This window comes from Pseudonaja textilis, chromosome 5, assembly GCF_049901715.1.
Source record: "Pseudonaja textilis isolate UNSWEBS1 chromosome 5, rPseTex1.2, whole genome shotgun sequence".
Taxonomy (NCBI): domain Eukaryota; kingdom Metazoa; phylum Chordata; class Lepidosauria; order Squamata; family Elapidae; genus Pseudonaja; species Pseudonaja textilis.
Genome location: NC_141994.1, coordinates 34720833 through 34740455, shown reverse-complemented (window position 1 = coordinate 34740455; position 19623 = coordinate 34720833). Strand labels below are relative to the sequence as shown.

Genomic DNA, 19623 nt, shown 5'->3' with positions numbered 1-19623 from the left:
AGTGACATTTTAGTTGTTTTATGCTACATTTTAATAGTATAAATTACACAGCAATCTTAGAATGAAAAGCACTATACATGTTCATAAAACAAAAAAGCTTCCTCCAAGCAACGTGCATAGCAGTCCTACTTCTTTATGAACACCTTGACTATTAAAAAGCTGAAAAATAGTCTTGATCATTGCTATATAAGCAGTTATAGTAGCTGACAGGCTTCACTCCAATCCCTTATGCACCATTCCATCCCCTGCAGACTGCAAGTGGTGTCAGCTAACAAAAGAACATCAATGATAGTATTTAAAAGCAGTAAATCAAATTTTGTAGTTATGCCAAGTACACTGGACTAGAGAGATTTTAAATATATTTAAACATTTAAATGTGGTTACTTTTATAAGCAAAAGTTTTATGAATTACGTTTTAATTCCAAAACTGTTAGTATTTATTTTATATATAATATAGTGTCTACATATGTATTAATACATTAAATATTATATTTGTATTTTGTTCTACATTATTATTATTTAAACTTTATGACTGTAATCCTGAAGATGACAGTACCAAATAATCCAAATATCTCATAAAAATAATGCATCTATTAACCTGACATAGGCATAATTCTCTAATCAGTTTGGCTTCGTTTTCCATACTAAGCATTAATTTTAATTAACATAAATTAACTTCATTTGTTCTTTAAATACAGCTTTCCTTATATTTCAAACTAAACAAGCTTTTTCAAGGCACAATATTGCTGTTTCAGTAATGACTAAAGTGAAAATGGAAATTATAGCATTTATATAGTGAGAAATGAAACAGCTACAATATTTTTTAGTTTATTAATCTAAAATGATAGAAATCTAACTGTTGACGATCCATAGTTTTGACCATTACAGAAAAAGTATTTGAAAATAGCTATCGAAAGCTATAGACAACCCTAAATTGATATTTTAATCTACTGCTATGATCATTTATTTATTGAGGAAATAGTTCAAACACTGTAAAAAAGAATAGTCACTATTTGAATGAATGAATGAATGAATGAACTTTTCTTATAGTTTTTGGCCAATCAATTAATTACTACTTAAAGTATATAACTACACAATGTATTTATACGTAACAACTATGACAGAAATATGGAGTTAAAATCCTATTAAGAATATTAAAAACTGATTGTGGCAGAAAAGTAGCACTTACTTCACTAAATCCAATCTGTTGTTGATTGCAGCCCAATGGAGAAGCGTAACATTTTCTTTATCAGGTTGCCGTACATCATAGCCTGCTTCTACTAACTCACAACAACGATCATATATTCCATACCTTGAAGAAAAGTCTAATTAGTCAGTTATTCTGAATTAATCAAACTTAATATTTGAATTTGAACAACTCTAGACAGAATACAGAAAAAGGGAGACATCTCTTATTTTCTATTTCCAAATGACTTCTACATTTAAATGCAATGCACATACTTTCCTTTTCTTCCAAGGTGAAATCTTATTGTTTCTGCCCTACATAATCAATACTATCAGTAAAAACTTTATATACTCTCATTATGTAAACCAAAATTAGATTTAAGAATTAAGAGCTGTGGTGGCCTAGGGTTAGAATGCTGTATTGCAGGGTAATTCTGCCAACTGCCAGGGATTCAATCCTCATTGGCTCAAGGCTGACTCAGCCTTCAAACCTTCTGAGGTCAGTAAAATGAGGACCTAGATAGTTGGGAGCAATATGCTGACTATGTAAAACCACTTAGAGAGGAGTGTAAAGCACCGTGAAGTAGTATATAAGTCTAAGTGCTGGTACTACCATAGTTGCATTTTTACAGCAATGAAAATGTTTTTAGGTTAGTTATCAAAGTTATCACAAAAACCATTTTATTTTATGAAGCTGCCATTTATACCTGTTCATTGTTATTACAATATATACTTGAGGACAAGGAAGCAATAACTAGTTTTTGTAAAATGTGTGTAGGTTTTAGTCTTTTGTAGTGATGCAACTAGATAATTACAGGTAGTCCTTGAGGTACAAACAGCTGCCTAACAACTGTACTGTTCATTTGCACATAGTTTAAGATTGCTTGCAGAAAGATACTTTGTAGTCAATGGTATGTTTATTTGCTTTTGCTTTGAGGATTAGGGTGAATTACTATAGATTGCTTGTAGATCAGCTAATGGGTGGCAGTTCTCTCCCGAAGCTCAATTTGGAACCCTACAAATTCACCCCCATTGCAATTTAAGTTTGAGTACTTGCCTGGAGAGGCTGCAATTCAGAACAGCTGATGGGCGGGCAGCAGCATTCCCTCTGGAGGCTCCAGCTGGGGAACCTGACAAATTCCCTAGCCTCTCAGTTCACTTAAGGATGGCAGAGTCATTTAATGAATCAAAGCAAACAGTAAGCTCAATCTTAGATCATTTAGAGACCTAGTTGATTCACTTAATGAGCATAATTCAAAAATGTTATAAAAATGAGTCCAATTCATTTTACAAAATTTTGACTTACGACCCTAATGGGAAAGATCCATTAGGGTCATAGCTTGAAGACTATCTGTAAATCATGGAGATAATAACTATTCATCACCATTACTTTCATCTATTCCTTCTCCACCCTTCATCAATGCATTATTTATAAGATCCTCTGAATTTCTAATACACTCAGAATGAAAACACAGAGAGTTTGGCGATCCTGATTTAAAAAGTGCACTCTCAACACGTCAGTTTATACCACCTGTGAAAGAACAAGTTGTGTAACACAGTGAGAAAAACACCTGTCTGCTCTTTTTAAATACTGCCAATGCTAGTAGCAGATAAAAGAAATGGAATTCAGAGCTCAAAGGGAATGGAGACTCACCCCCCACCCCCCCACCCCAAATTCCCTGCAGTTCAAGCGAGCTGAAGAGAATGGAGAGAGCTGAAAATCTTTGAGGAAAAGCAGAATTGTGCTACAAGCCAGGAAGCTGTAAGCTAGAAAGAAAACCAAAGCTTCAGTTATGAAGAGGCCTTTTGGAAGCAAGAACAAAAAGACTTAGGACAGTTCACCAGAAGCATGGCTTGCTGCTAGATTTGGCAGGGAAGGCTAGAAGAGGCTTGGTGGGTGACTGCCTAAAAGTCCTAAGGTGCTATGCAGTGCTGTAATTGAAGCCTACTGAAATTGACCAGCAGCAGACCAGTATGATATTGTGTAGCCTATAGTAACAGCTGGAGGCTGAAACTTCCCCATTATGCTATTCCCTTTCAGAGTAAGCATCATTTATTCAAAGCATAAAAAAGGAATCAGAAACAAATAAGCAAAAGCATTAGAGAAAAGCATTAGATGAAAAGTAATTAACTAAATCAACAACGTCATACACTATATTTCCATATTTGTTTCATGGGGAAATCAATATTTAAGGTATTAATTTTGTATTGTAGCCAATATTGTTTAGGATCAAAAAGGTCAAAAGACCTTTTGACTCAATCCTAAACAATCTTTACTTCTATCACATCCATTCATAATTATATAACAATACAAAATTAATACCTTAAGTGAAATGAAACCAATATCTATATGCTGACTAAAAAATACACTTACTGTGTGGCTTTGACAATATCCCATGTGCTGTAATCATCAATGTGGCTTTTGCGCCCAAGAGTTTCATTGTATCCATGGTTATAGTGACCTTGAGACTTGATTTCCTGAAAAGAAGCAGTTTAAGTAAACTATTTGAAATATATTAAAATGTCTAAAACAGAAAAGTATCAGTTTTACTAAATCAGACTGCTGGTCCATTTAGCACAATAAACTCTTTTCCACTATATGTCATATCCCTAGATCAAGTATGGGCAATTTTTGCAATTCCATTTTCCAGAGTTCTAGAGGACTAAAGAAGGCTTCAGAGACAGCCCGTTTTTCTTTTCTGTTTTTAAAACAGTAATAAAAGTGGGAATAAATAAATTGTTTCCATTGCCATCCTCAAGACCTTCCTCTCCCTAAAAAAGCCTGAAATTATACATCATAAATGTGACCATATTACTCTGGAGTTTCATATGCATGATTTTGGACCAATTTGAGGGTAATTTAAATAGTTGAGATAGAAGTCATTTTCTTTCTGAGAGCATCTTGGTGCCATCCTGACTTCTATTTTAAAAACAAGCAAACTGCTGAAATTATATAATCTCATGATGCCACAGATGCCATAAACTAAGATCTGGGAGTCTACATGTAGCTTGTGGGGCACTGATTATCCACTTCTTCCAGACAGATTACAATCTGGATGGGAGTAACAATCCTCTTTCACTAGTAATCCCCAAATAATATTCAGGCACTGCCTCAAAATCCGTGGTTTAAGTATGGCTATTGTAAGATTTCCCTCAAAATCAGGAAGCACTTACATCAATAATTTCAGCAAAAATTGCACATTAGTTTCAGTGTAGCTTATTTTGATGTAACCACTGATTTATTTATATCCATATATATACTGTCTGTATTAATAACTACAATACTACCTACTATACAAATAGATGTACAATTAAAATAATTACTTTAAACATGATCATAAAAAATGAAATGATACACAATTCTTTTGCTTATTATTAGACATATATACATTTCTTTCAAGAGTTCAAGATGCATACAGAGTGGTTCCTCTCTTCTTATTTTTTTTCCTCAAAGCAATATTCCTTCTAAGGTAGATTGGATAAGAAGGAATGATTGACCTCAGTCATCTGGTAAACTTTCATGGTTGAGAACAAATTAGAGTCTCAATTCCTTTGCTTCTAGTTCAAAAATTTAACCATCATGCTGATTATTCTTTAAACTGTGCCAAAGTTTTTCAAATTACCAAGATTTTTGCATAACTCAAGGCAATTTTACGCACCTATTAAAATAGATCGAGGCACATAAACCAGTCTACCTGTACTATGCTTTGTACTTTTCATTATTTATAAACTTCCCATATGTATCTTATTTACAGTGGGAATACTTTTTAGTTACTCACTCTGAATACTTTCAAATTCAAAAATTTAACAAGAAAATCCCAGCTTAAAGAGCCAATACTGTGTCCCCCAGGCAGCTGTAGTAGCTGCGCTTCTGGTTGAGTGAGCTGTTACCCGTTGGAAAAGCCTGGGCCTTGGAGGCCTTGGCTATACAAGCCCCGATCCAGCAGCTTATAGTTGAAGAGAAGACTTTAGTGCCCATTGAAGATGGCTAAAACGAGACAAACAGGGCCTCGGTTTTACGATACGTTGATGTACATTTGATGTACCTGCGAAGAGCCCTCTGAACATCCAATTTGTGCCATCTGTGCCCTTTGTGGTGTGAAGGAGCAGGGCAAAAGTCTGGAAGAACGACTTCCTGAGCCCTGTGAAAATGAGAGTTTATCATTGGATGAAGAAGAGGTCGAGGCGCAGGACAACCCTGTTGTCATGGACTGTACAGAGGTCTTCCTTGATGGAAAGAGCTGCCAATTCTGATATGCAGCGGGCCGATTTGATGGCCACTAAGAAGACGACTTTGAGTGTTAAAAAGCATAGGCTTATAGATTGAAGAGGCTCAAACGGGTCCTGAGTAAGGGCTTGTAATACTGTAGACAGGTTCTAAGAAGGATATATGTGGACTGTTGGAGGATTAAGATTGATAGCTCCTTTGAGGAAGAAGCGGATGACCAGATAATGAGCTAAGGAATTCCTCTTCCCATAATGCAATACGGTGGATAGGGCTGCTACCTGCCTGCGTAGCGTAGTAGGAGAGAACCCTTTTTTGAGTCCTGTTTGTAGAAAGTCCAGGATCTGTGGCACTGAGGTCGCAGTCGTGTCTGTGCCCTTCTTGGTGCATCATTGATGGAACGCTTTCCAGATAGCATCATATATTCTGTTTGTAGAAGGCCTCCTGGAGGCTTGTATTGTTTTGATGACATTTCTGGAAAAGTTATCCCTCCTCAGGATCCTTCTCTCAAGTGCCAGGCGGTCAATTGGAGCCACTGAGGTTCTAGGTGTTCCAAGACCCCCTGGCCAAGAGATATCCTGCTCTGAGAGTGGAACACTGACAAGCTCACTAGATCCGCATACCACAGCAGTGTGAGCCAGTGGGGAGTGATGAGAATGATTTCTCCCTGTTCTAGAAGTACTTTCTTTATCACCCCGGGTATGAGGGGAAGACGAGGGAAGGCATAAAGGAGACCCTTGGGCCAGTGGCTGTGAAGGGCATTTACCCTTTCTGTGCCTGGTGACAGGAATCTGGAGTAGAATCGGGGAAGTTGGGTGTTCATTGGAGTGGCAAAGAGGTTGAGTACTGGCTTCCCGAATCTCTGAACTATGTCCTGGAAAAGTTCTGGATGGAGAAGCCACTCAGAGTTGTCCACCCTAGTCCTGCTTAGATAATCTGCCTGGGCATTTGCTATCCCCAATATGTGTTCTGCCTTGATTGACAATAGGTGAGCCTCTGCCCAGGTTCCCAGTTGCTGTGTTTCCGATATGAGGGATCTGGAGTGGGTCTCTCCCTGGCGATTGATGTGTGCTTTGGCCGCCACGTTGCCTGTTAGGATCAGTATGTGTTGGCTGGTTACTGTGCTTTGGAAGTGTTTGAGAGTTAAGTGAATTCTAACCAGTTTATGTTGTGTTGAAGGTCCGCTGTGGACCATTGACCCTGCGCGAGCTGGGACTGTAGACAGCCCCCCCCATCCCAACAGACTCGCATCTGAAGAGACTGTGATGATGCAATTGGGTTCTTTGAATAGGGACCCCTTGGTGATTGCTGGGGAAACCCACCACCTGAGGGATCTGAGGACATCCGACTGGAGTCAGACCCTGACGTTGGAGGTGCTGGTGCCTGCCCTCTGAAATGGTAGGGGGAACCATTGGAGAGGCCTGGCGTGCAATCGAGCCCATGGTACTATAGCTATGCACAAGATTAATTTTCCCAGAAGCTGGGAAAGCACCGCCAAGGGAGCCGCTTGCTCCGCTGTGACCTGCGCGATCAAGGACTTGATGCTGTCCTGATGCTCCTGGGATAAATATACTTCACATAAATTTGTGTCTATCACCACGTCCAGTTGAAGGAGGTGGGTGGAAGGTATTAGCTGGCTTTTCTGGAAATTGATTGAAAATCCGTGGTCCTGTAGAACCTGGATTGTGTAAGTCAGGTCTAATTTGGCTTGTTGGCTGAAGCTGGACTGGATTAGATAGAACTGGACATGCACCAGAATTGTTCTGAGGTGCACGACCAGTGCTGCCAGCACTTTTGTGAAGTCCTTGGGACTGATGACAGTCCGAATGATAGGGCCTTGTATTGATAATGGCCCCCTGCATAATAGAACCTGAGAAACCTCTGATGGGAGGGGTAGATGGAGGTAGGCCTCCGTCAGATCGATGGATGCTAGATTGCCCCCCCCCCGCTCTCCAAGATGCAGAGATTGCATCTTGAATCTCTTGTATTCTAAATGAGCATTTAGCTTTTTGAGATCCAGGATCGCTCTCCACCCCCCAAAGACTTGGGAACTACAAATAGAATGGTCCTCTGGTACCACCTTGATGGCCTGGATGTCCAGCAAATGCTGGACCGCTGTGTCCATGAGCTTTCTCCTTACGTAGTTCTTGGAGATTGGGCAATGGGTAAAAGTCCTCAGAGGAGAGGACAGAAAATCCAGGGTGAGACTGAATCGCACTGCTTTCAGGACCCAGGAATCGGATGTGATGGTCTCCCATCATTCTGCAAATAGGGCTAGATCTCCACCAATGGGAGGAAGGATCCAGCAGTCATTTGGATCGACGGTAGGGAAGACCTCCTGGGCCACGAAAGGGCCATTTAGTTTTTTTCTATCTCAAAATCCCAATCTATCTGTGGATCAATCTGATCTGGTCTGGTAGGACTTTTGGAATTGCGAGAATTCCTGGCTTGAGTCTGAGGAACGAAATGGCTGTCTACAGGTATAGGGAGAAGCCCTCCCATCAGCCCTCCTGGTAAGAGAGATGTCAGCCTTCAAGATTTCTTTCCTTTGCATCTTTCAGCTGTCATAAGTAACGGGGCGGAGGAGGGATGAAATAGTTATGGGAAGCGAGCTGGAGGTTTCAGAATAAACTGTATAAGTTGGGGAGGGAAAAGTTTCTTGTTTATGCTTCTTTCTTATGCTATGCGCAAGCGCACCTCTTTATCAAAATGTCAAGGTCAACGGACAGATGCCAGATCACCACCTGAAGATGCCCACATGACGTTACATACAACTTTTAATTGGATGGAGAGTTTGAATTATTGTGGGTGGGAACGTTGCCATCACTTTGTATATGTGATTTATGCGCTCATTTTCTCAGATTCAGAATTCCTTTGATGCTACCACTTGATTTCCAGTAAAAGGTATCTTTTCTCTAATTAATGGAGTCTAAGTATTTCTTTCTCGGATTTTGAATGGAGCACCAGCTGACAAGAGAACACCTTTCTCTTGTTTTTATTCCCAACTATGAAAGGATTTAAGGCCTCTCCAAATAGGGAAGAACCTGTGTAGGGGGCAGAGGCCATTTGGGTCTAGCATCTGCTTGCTACAGACAGCAGACGACAAGAAGTGATGTTGGAGGCCAGGGCCCTGGAGGAGAATCAGGCTGCATGCAGGAGGAGTTGGCCACAAATTCCGCGACGTCCTGATGCATTCTGATTTCCTCAGGGGGAATCCTAGCCTGTAATTGGCGAAGCCAGAAAAGGGATGTCCTAGTGAAAAAGGAGGTGGCTGCAGCTGCTTTAACCGCCCAGCCTGGTGTGTTCTGCGGAAATTTTGTTCCATCTTTTTGTCCTCTGTCTTAAGGGCCTCTATGTTACCTGATATTACAGAGGAAGAGTCCAAGGGCGCCAAAGGTTCATCCAGAGGGGGAAGTTGAAGTCATTCGGAGAGGAGAGGAGCCATATTGAAAATATTTTTATCATTGCCCCCCAGAGTGGGGAAGGATCCAGGCTGTGCCCATTGTCTCTGAACTATGTCCAAAAATAACTTGGGAAAAGGAATCTCCCGTTGGAGAATTGTAGGTTCTGAAAAAACCCTGCTGTTTGGTTGCTGAGTATCAGATGAAGCAGTTGGTATAGTGGGTGGAGGATCAATTTGGGCAGTGGTCCTAGCCTTGTGGAGGAAGGATTTAAACAGTGCCGAGCTAAACAGACGTGTGAATGAGGGTGAAACAGGTGATAGGTCCTCATCTGATGAGAAACCCTGCTCCCCCTGAATTTCCTCCTTCCTCCCAGATGCTCTGCTTCTGATGGAATGGGTTGGAAAAGCCTCCCTCTGGTGCCTGGAAAAACCCATGGAGGTCTGGCATTGCACTGGCTGCACTGGCTGAGGATCAGATCTTGGGGAAGAAGACTGGCTCCTCCCCCTCAGGGAGGAGGCTACCCCATGAGAAATGGCCTGAGCAATAAGGGCCTTAAGATCCTCTGATAATTCTGGAGCCACTCTTTCTGCTGAGTGCATTCCCGCTGCAGTTGGAGTAAAGGAGGCCTCAGGTGATCCAGTCCTGCCTCTGGTCTGCAATTCTGCAGGACGAGGAAACATGCAATCAAAAGGTAATCTCTGAGTTTGAATTTCCTCAGTAGGAGGGATAAATTCCTGCTTCCTATCTCCCTCTGGTGACCAAGTCCCTGAAACTGCAGGCAACTCCTGTGCTAATGGCTGCTGAGGAGAGGGACTAACAGGCCTTGGGCTGGGGGAGGGGGAATACATCTTCTGGTCAGCTTGCTTCTGAGCTCTGGAGAACTGCTTTTCCAATGCTCTTTGCCTCCTTTCTTCTGCTCTTGTGGGGTTTCTGGAATAAAGAGCCTTTGCCTTTAATCTTGTTAGCAGCCTCTTTACTTGCAGATCTGGCCTTCCCGGGACTCTGCTTGGATCATTTAGCACTCTCCATACTGCAATTGCCCAGATTGCTGGGAGGAGAGCTCTCTCGATCCTCCAATCCTACTGCTCCAAAGGGAATTAAGGCCTGGAAACCTTCCCTGGGCTGTGACAGTGGTGGACTACCAGTCTCCTGAATAGCCTGCACAACTCATCACATGGCCAAAATGGCCACTGCTGGCCCCCAAAATCAGCTGGAAGTCACAAAAACGAAAGCGGCTGCTCTGGAGCTACCCAATTAAGCCTGGGATCAAAACAACACGCTTCAGCATCCTCTCCCCCAGGGTTGGGGGTCATTGGGGCTCCCCCTTGACTGCCTGGGCTGTTAGGCCTTCAATTGATAGTTCAGGGTCTAGCAAAAAAACAGAGCAGGCAGAAGTTCCAATTGCTGCCTGTTTATCATGATCTGGATACTTTGTGGGAGTTTTTGCAAACCTTTGGGAGAATCTACACTTTAAACTGCTGCTTTCTGCTGAAATTGTTGGAGCCAACCTTTTCCATGTCTCTATAGGGCTAAGACTGAATCATGACTGGGGCTAGGGGGCTTCCTGCCCCAACAGGAAGAGGTGTGGCAAAGGTTGATGACTCTGGGCAGAAAGACAGATTCAACCCATATGTGTGGATTATCCCAAAGGCATGCTGGAGAATAGCTACTTTTTTTAACGAATAAGACATCAATCCTAGGTGTATTCCTAATAGAGAATGGGAAAAAAAAAAGTAAGACAGTGGTATCTGACAGATTTAGAGTTATGGCAGATAAGGGAATACTCATCTTTTTGCTCAAACCAAGGCTGGCACTTTCAAAAGGACACTAGGTTCATATACTTTCTTTTTTAATCATTTGCGGAAATTGCTTATGAACTGCTTTTCAGCTATTAGGAATCTTTGGATTGACAAGTCTGAAAACAACTGGTGTGTTTCTTCAATATTTAGCAATAAAAGTTTTAAATAAAAGTTTAAAGACTTAAATAATTGTTTGGAATGAAAAGCGAAAGGATTATCAGAACTTTGATTTTGGAAAGTTGCAAGCAGACTAAGATTCCAAATGGATCTGAAATAAGATTTTGGAATTGATTATAAGAATTCTTTACATAGTAAAATGTTTTGTTTTGAATTCTCTTTAAAAACAATGGCAGGATGAGACTGTAAACACTGGATGCCAGAAGGCAACCAGAAGGAATTGAAGGTTACAAATAAAGGAGAACACCACTTAAATTTGACTTCATAGTACAGATGTAGCAAAATATTTTAACACTGGACATATCAAAGGGTATTTTTGAACAATTAATCCAGAAGTTAATTTTAAGAGTGTTTCCTTCTACAGATTATGTTTAAAATACATACGTTATGGAAGATCAGCAAGTTTTACTAAAAAAGATTGGGACTGCCTGAAAATAAAATTTAAAATGACAGGCTACAGAATGATACAAAAAAAGATGCTAAACTGACATACAAATAACAAACCAAAAAGGTAACCTGGAACATTTCATATTGGATTTACAAAGGAGACTTGTTGAAGAATTTTGTAAGAAGCGACAAAAAAAAGAAAGAAAAGAAATTAAGTTCTATGGCATTAGAAGGGACTAGATCAAGATTCCTAAATGTAAAAGGAAGAAAATAAAGTTGGTTTATTTGATCAAGGTTTAAATAGATAAGTAATCTCTGCTGATCTTTTGCTGATTAGGATTGAATGACAAGGCTTTAAGATATAAAATATGTTTATAGATAAGAAAAGAGATAGGGGAAAAGGGGGGGGAAAAGAGTTCATTTGTTACATTTTAAGGGAAGGTAGTAAGTTACAAAATGATTCTGATGAAGAGGAAATCATTTCTTTATATACTTACATATTTATTTTCTTTTTCTTTACTATATCCTTATTTTTTATCTTTTTAATTATAATTTTCAATAAAATGACTATTTTCCAATAGTCACCATTTTCCAAGCATCCACAATTCAATGTTTCTGTAATCCGAGCTCTAGAAATCTTTGAAAGTGAGTGAGGAGTGTGGGGCTTGGTGGGATGGGAAATAAACCCATGGAGATGGGGAGGGTAGGATGGGGGGGCAGATAGCTGGAGCATCCCTATAGTCAGCTGTAGTGGTAAATGACAATTTTGGGACCAGGTCATAAGTGGCTTGGGGGGGCTGTCTGCTGAAATTTTGAACAGCTGCTAAGTGACTTCTCATAAGTTGAGGATTATCTGTTTTTGCTAAACTCCAGTGATGACACAGCATATCACCCCTACTTGGGCCACAGGTGGAAGGTTTCCTTCTCTCTATGAAAATGCAGTCATACAAGTTAGATATGAAAGAGCTGGTCACCTACTTGCAGACATTCCAATCTATCAAGGTGCAAAAAATTCTAGCTCCCCTGGGTTTAATATCTATTTGAATTCAAAGATAGTTGCCTTAACCAAAAAGGAATTCTATCCTCCCGAACTTTGTAACAGGTATTTGGCAATATTGCTTATGCTGATGATGCAGCAATTATTTCACCTACATAGGTGCACCTCAGAAAAAGTCTGCAGGCCTGAATGGAATTCTGTAAAAAGGCAGATTTACAATCAACTGCTCTAAGACCAAAGTTATAGTTTTCTCAGGAAAATCTAATTATCACGAACATCAATAGCGCATTGGAAATAATAAAAATTGGATTATACTAAATGTGGCAAATACATGTAGAGTCCTCAGTTAATGACCATTCTTTCAGCAACATTTGAAGTACTGATGACGCTGAACATGTGATACTTATGACTAGTCCCCAAAGTTCTGACCATCGCAACACCCACACAGTCACTGATCATAATTCAGGGATTTGTCAACTGGCTCACTCTTATGACAGTTGCAGCACCTTGCAGTCAGAATATCACCATTTGCAAACTTCTCTGCCAGCTTCTACCAAACAAAATCGATACGAAAGCCAGCAGAGAAAGTCACAAGTCACCCATCTAAATTGCTCCTGCTGCTTTTTTGTCCCAAGGAGCCATTACAAACCACAAGATCCCAGCAATATTGTAGACCATCGTGCCCGCCTGCCCATAGCATCTCCCCATCTGTACCCATAGCATATGTCTGACCGTACTTGTGCAGCACTCCTCCATCACTGAATTGCACTTGCACAGATTTACAACACCCCCTCTCCTGCCTGGGTACACTCTCATGGTGCTGCAACATACCTCTGCCCACCTGCCAAAGAGCTGACCAGGACTTGTGATTTTCCCCAGAGACTTTGCTTATGGAAATCTGCAAGTCATGGTTATGTGATCTCCTCACTTAATGACTTGAGATCCTCACTTGAGAAAGGGACTGCCATTACTAACTGATGTAGCCACATGACATCATACTTTATGATTGTATCATTTAGCAATTGAAATTCCAGTCCCAACTGCTGTGGTAACCCAAGAACTAACCACCTGTACCTGCCGACATCAAGTTTTTCAAAGCTAAAACTATGTTCAAATGCAATACAGTGAAGCCTTCAGACATTGTTCAATTTAGGCTTTTTTACAAGACGAAAAATAAAAAAATCCCACAATTAACCAATCTAAATTACCAATTAAATCTCCAAACTAGCTGCCTAGTTACTTTCTCGTATTCCATGAAACATTCATATCTCAATCAGAAAACTCTGGCTCTTGTTTGTCAAAGAAAATATGAATTGTGAAAACCGTTCCTTTTGCACTATTTAAGATCAGATGCCAATTAAAATTATTTTAATTTCTGTCAAGTAATCTCCACTGAATCAAGTTCTATTCCTGGTGACTTCAAGTTCATCTCCATGTAGGGTTTTTTGGTAGCAATAAAAAAGCAGATTGTCCTTGACTTCTGAAAGTTTTTTTTTTAACTGTGCAAAGTGGCCTACAGTTCTTGGCTTTGGTCCAAATTATAAACTAGGTTTTATACTCCTTAGCTTTTGGGGATCAACCCAAGATTGGAAAGATATTGCCAAAAATCTAAATAATTTCCCCATGAATAAAACAAATATAATTATGGTCTTCTTCAGCAAGTGGTCTTCTTCATCAAGTGCTAAAGGCAAAGGAAGCTTAATTATTAGGAATCCTAGCTGACTGGGTAGATGTTTAACATTTTCTTAGATATAAATTTCCAGGCATCTAAAAGCAGAGAAGGAAGAATGACAAAATGATATGTTACTAATATTTCTCTCAAAAAACAGTTTTGGAATAAGCCTCTCCAAAAACTGTTATAGGTAGACCTTGCTTACCAATTATTCATTCAGTGACTCCTCAAAATAATTACAACACTGAACAAAGGGTTGTACAACTGGTGCCCAACATTATGGCAGCTGCAACCTTCCACTCCTCCCTATAGTCACTTGACTGAAATCTGGACTCTAGGAAACGTGTTCACATTTATAACAGGTTGCCAAGTGCCCCATGCTTATGTTTCTCCAGAAAGTCAATGAAGAAAGTGGCAGAGAAGGTCACAAGTTACTTTTGCCTGGTTCCTGGGGGCTGACTGAAAAAGGTCCATTGGAACATTTTGAAAAAGACCTTTTTAAGCCAGCCTCTTTGAGAAGGGCTGCTTTCAGATTCATTTTACCCAATACAGGATGAAATTTCTCCACTAAGCAGCCCAGTTGCTCTCAAAAATGCTGGCTGAAAAGTCCATGGAGAAAGCCAAGAGAGATTTTAGCATGGGACGATTGCAGCATGGGGCATTCGGAATCAGTACTGCAAGTGCCCCACATTAAAATCCGATTTGGGTTTCACCAAGAATTTTTTCAGCCATCATCTTAAAGAGTGGTATGGCTGCCTTTGAGGTTGATTTTGTTTCCAAATCCAGCTATGTGCAGCCATTCTACGCACAGAGGAGAGGAAAACTTCAGTGCTGAGCTGGAGAAAAGCTGGGATCACAAAGATCTGAGCTTCTTTTCTCCAGCCCAGGCTGCAATTCCCTTCTGGCCAGAGGTAGAAAGAGGCTCAAAAACATCATGAAACAAGTGCCAGTTTTACGGTGTTGTTTGGAATATCTTTCTACCTTCAGAAACATTTTGTTAGCTAACTTTCCACACTATAGGTACCTAGTTCGGCAAGGTATGCTTCTGCAGATGGTAAGAAAAAATAAATGAACCTGCATGGAATACTGTGTCATGCACTGGTAGGCCTAACCAGCTGAGGCTACTGACCTGCAGTATCCATATATCATGGATGCTGGGCCTCTCAGGGTTTCCCCCTCATGCAGTAACTGAAGGACTGCAATGAGTGAACTGGGACTGTGGTCATGAATGAAGCAGTCCTGGGGGCATTTCGCTTAACAGCCACAATGACTTACAACACAAATTCCAGGCTCAACTGTGGTCAAGGAATATCTATCCAGTAAAATGGCTCAATGTAAGTGGGGTAAATGTATAATTTGTAAATTGAACTATCTTGTACTTGAGATCATTATTTCCTTTAAAGAGAAACAACTGTAAAAAACAACAACTGCAGAAACTGGGATAAACAGCTGTTGAAATGATTTATTAAAGTCTAGCTGCAAACATTTTTGAAAGCACAGAACATTAACACATTTTATGTTTTTAGGCACTGAAAGCCAATCAAAATAATAACTAACTTATTCAGTATAACTTTTAACTCATTTATTAATCTTTCTTATTTGCCATTATGATTATACAATTTTTATACAGCAATAAAGTGAAGCTATACAACCACAGTCTTTAATCCAAACACTGTATTTAGCCTGGAGAATCAACCTGTCCATACAATTCATACTGCAGAATTCACTTATTTTAAACATTAAAAGCATCAATATTCATGATATAAATTATATAAAAATGAAAACAGACCACTATACAGTGGTATGGTTGGTATGGACAGGTTGATACAACTGTTTTGAAACTCATCAAATTTGATAGTCAACACATTTTGATGCAGTATTTTTGTCCTGGTACTCATCATTTGTTCGGTATTCAACTCACAAGCTAGAATTTCTCAGTGTTGGCTGCCCTGTGACTTACTACATTATCCCTTAGGGGAAAAATTTATTTGATACTCACTGCATGTGTGGGAGTATGTATGTATGTGTGTGTGTGTGTGTGTGTGTGTGTGTGTGTGTATATATATATATATATATATATATATATATATATATATATATATATATATATATTTGTGATATGTAACATCTATCATTAATACTTATTGAAATAATTATCTACTTCTAAGCAATTAGTAAAAATGTTTAAAAATATTGTTCATCAGTAGTAATTTATCAACTTATGTTATCTAGCACAGCATTCATGAACTCCAAATCAAGCATAAATTGTCATACAAACATTTGTTGTGGCCTGTTTATAACCCTTCTGCCCATTGAATTACAATATTTTTCTTCCCTTTGTAAATTAGGACTCACAAGTGTAGCTGTCTCTAGCATATGGAAATTGACCCCTGAAGGTTCATTGTAACAAGCAATTACACGTGATGTCACTAAAGCTTACAGAATGCAGGATACTATGAAACTGTGATGTAGAGATGTGTGCTGGACAATATGTTTCAATGTTAAAGTCAGTTGTCTCCTTCAGGATCTGCGTGACACTAGCACACAGTTATAAAAATTCTGATTTGTGGAAAAATAATATTCCTAACATATTCCAAATATTTACATTTTCACAATACCTGAACTAAGTATTCAAGACAATCTCTTCTATTCCACAATTCCTGTGTATTAGTGAACAGAATTGCTATATTCTAACAATATAAAATATAACTTATAGTTTTCTAAACATATTATGATTCTGGAATTATTGTGTACAGTTTCATTACAGTATGATTAAAGTGCGTCTACTATCCATTGGACTGCACTATTTTCACTGACAGACAATACAATTTTGTATAAGCATTCTCAGAAGTAAGTGCCTCAATTCCATAAGACTTACTCAAGATAGAGAATTCCAAGTTGCAAAATAAGATTTCCAAATTTAAATTACCGTCTTTTTTGATAAATGGCACATTGACAGACTGCCATTTTAATGGCAGAAGCATGTTCTTCTTCATAATAAGGGGAAAAGTTAAAAAGAACAACAAAAGTCTTCCAAACATTTACCATATTTGCTGGGATATTTGTACTTAATTGCTCCTCTGTAAGTTTGAATTTACCATATTGTAATAGCAACTGCAGGAATCCTAAAGAATCTCAGAGCTAAAATCACGTTTCAGATTAACCTAATAGTGAAGATTCTTCTAAATACTCATGCTAAAACTATTACAGTGTTTTGTTAGCACAAGCCATAGATTTCAATATTGGAAGGAAGAGGGCTAACTTCTATGATGCAATGAAGAGCAGATGTTTTAACTGAATATGACATGATCTTCTGGAGGAAAAATACAAATAAAAATAATTTGCTGATGTTTTTATTATTTTAAGCATATCTGCATATCCGTGTACCAAATACAAGTAATGTAAAATATCATCCATTAGGTATTCATTGTATAATCACCTTTCAAATAAAAAATACACGGGATAAAAGGGTCACTGTTTCCCAGTAACTGGTTTTGGAGAAACAAGTAAGTTTGTCTAATTTCTAGATAAAGATCCGTCAAATAATATTTATTGCTATATACTTTAAACCATACTCATAAGTAACATAGATCAAGACATAACACCACTAGGCCTCATCTGTATGTGTAACAATAGAAGAAAGTAGATCAATAATCCTATGAAAACGGAATGTTTTTTAAAGAAGAACTTTTACATTTTTCAGACACAGAAATTAAACTTGTGAAACCCCCAGGAAGTGATAAATTGTGTAGCTCCATGCTAGAACGATCAGAAAAGTTGGAAGTCTTTTTCTAGGCAATAAACTAAACAAACATATGCAGAGCATATAACTGTAGTGCTACTTGTTAAGATGAGAGAGTTTCAGAATCTGAACACCTCCAAAAACACAACAGATACGGTACAACCCTATCAATAGTGTCCCATATCCACCTTTGGGAAAATAGAGATGCTTTTAACTCTTTCGGACACCAAAGAAAAAGGTAACTCCGGGGGAACTCCAGCTTAGAATAGCCACCTCAACCAACTTCCTTTCACTTTACGTGGAATAAAAAGAGGAACAACTGGAAACAAAATCTCCCTCCTCAACCTCTGTCTACATGGGACAACGGTTTCTACACCCACTTCCCTACATCTTATAACCCAGCAAGGATCCCGCCCGCTTCTCTCTCTCTCTCTCCCTGACAATTCCTCCTGTGCCTCAGGGCCATCCTCCGCCCGCGCCCGAGAAGGGAGTGTCAAGGAAGGCGGCGGCAGCCACCAGTGTCTGCTCCTCCCACGTCCTTCGCTCGACCGGATCAAAAGGATCTCAACTGGGGCTGCAAAACAGCCGAAAAACCACAGGGCCTCACCTCCGAGTGCAAAATAGGAACGCAGCCTGCTTCTTTTTCGTACTCATTTAGAGGCGCCGCCATCTTGGTGCGAACGCACTGCCTGCTGCATGCCGGGTAACGCGCTCCCTCACGACCTCTCTCTCTCACACACACTCTCTTTCTCTCTCTCTCTGTGCGCGAGAGGAGGGGAGGGGTTGGGGTGGGCAGCGCCAGCCCGGCTGGAAGTGGGGGGGGGGGGGAGGAAGGCGAGCCGTAGATTGGATGAGCGACTGAAATCGGAGCCCCTTGCAGCCGTCACAAAATTTCCAGGCCACTTCTGCGGAGCGTACGGGACCGATGTATTTGTGCACATAAATGCTTTTATCTTGATCCCAATGATCGAGTGCTAGGAAGTTCGGGGAGAAGGATCATCATCCGGGCCAAATTCGGGTTATCTTTCCCTATCTTATCAGATCAGGCCGTTTTTCCCAACTCTTCTCAGTGTGCAGGACGGGAACAAGATACTGGCGGATTCGAGATGAGTACAATCCCGAATGGGGAAAGGGTATTGCCGAAAAGTGCCTTAGAATGCTTCAGATGCAAAAGCGACCCAAACTCATATTCTGGCTGTGTTCACATAACCCAGTACGAATTGTGAAAGCCACAATTCATAGGGTTTGCATTATAAACGAAACCATAAACCATATTTCACAAACTATGTTTCTGGATGCACACAACTTGTTAGAAACAAGCAAGCAAGCAAGCTTAATGTGTGGTGCAAAAACCTCTTGCATGTAAAATTAGGACTCCACATTTCAATTCTGTTTTACATTGTTTTGCTCTCTGCATCACTGGTGGGGTGAGGAGCTGGATTTACAGTATAATCTTTGTAGGGCTAGGGAAAGCACTGCTCCAAGTTTGTTGATTTTCAATTTTCATCAGCCATTATATATGACAAATTTTCAAAAGATTTCTTAAAATCTGGTCAATAATATGTAATAAATCAGTATTACCCCAATGCTGATATTAAACTTTGATGATTCAGTAATGGCACTGCTAATGAAAGCAGGGTCATGGAGGATGCCTCCTCCCAGTTCATAGTCAAAAGGGATGGGAGAATTGAGAAGCCTGAAGGCAGCTCAGAGAGTCCTAGACTTGGAAAAGATGTTAGAGACAGAATTATAAATATGTCTAGAATCATGGAAGGAAAGTATTGACAGATTATAGGTATACTGTTATATTAACTGACTCTACATATGCTGAGGAAGGAAGGAAGGCAGGTTAAGTTCCTGCTTTTAGAAGTTAGAAATAATCCTACAGTTGCAGTTTATTCTACTTTTTCCAACCCAATATAAAATTGCATACAAATTATGTAAAGGGAACTTAGTATATCCTGATTGTTTCTTCATGATTTCTGATACAGAAGGGGATCATATTTGGTGTTCCGTAGTGTGAGAAGCCAACAAA

The 19623-nt window shown here is 39.7% G+C and overlaps 1 protein-coding gene across 1 annotated transcript in view; it reads right to left on the bottom strand.

The window, feature by feature from the left end:
• ZDHHC17 (zDHHC palmitoyltransferase 17) overlaps nucleotides 1–18345 on the bottom strand; it is a 58251-nt gene extending 39906 nt beyond the window's left edge. Inside the window, exons 1-3 of the mRNA XM_087934486.1 lie at nucleotides 18196–18345; nucleotides 3560–3663; nucleotides 1190–1312 (exon numbers count right to left, since the gene is read on the bottom strand). Of these exons, the coding sequence (XP_087790612.1) occupies nucleotides 1190–1312; nucleotides 3560–3663; nucleotides 18196–18258 (290 nt within the window). The 5' untranslated portion in view covers nucleotides 18259–18345. The remainder of the gene's footprint in view (nucleotides 1–1189; nucleotides 1313–3559; nucleotides 3664–18195) is intronic.
• Nucleotides 18346–19623: the final 1278 nt, after the last annotated feature.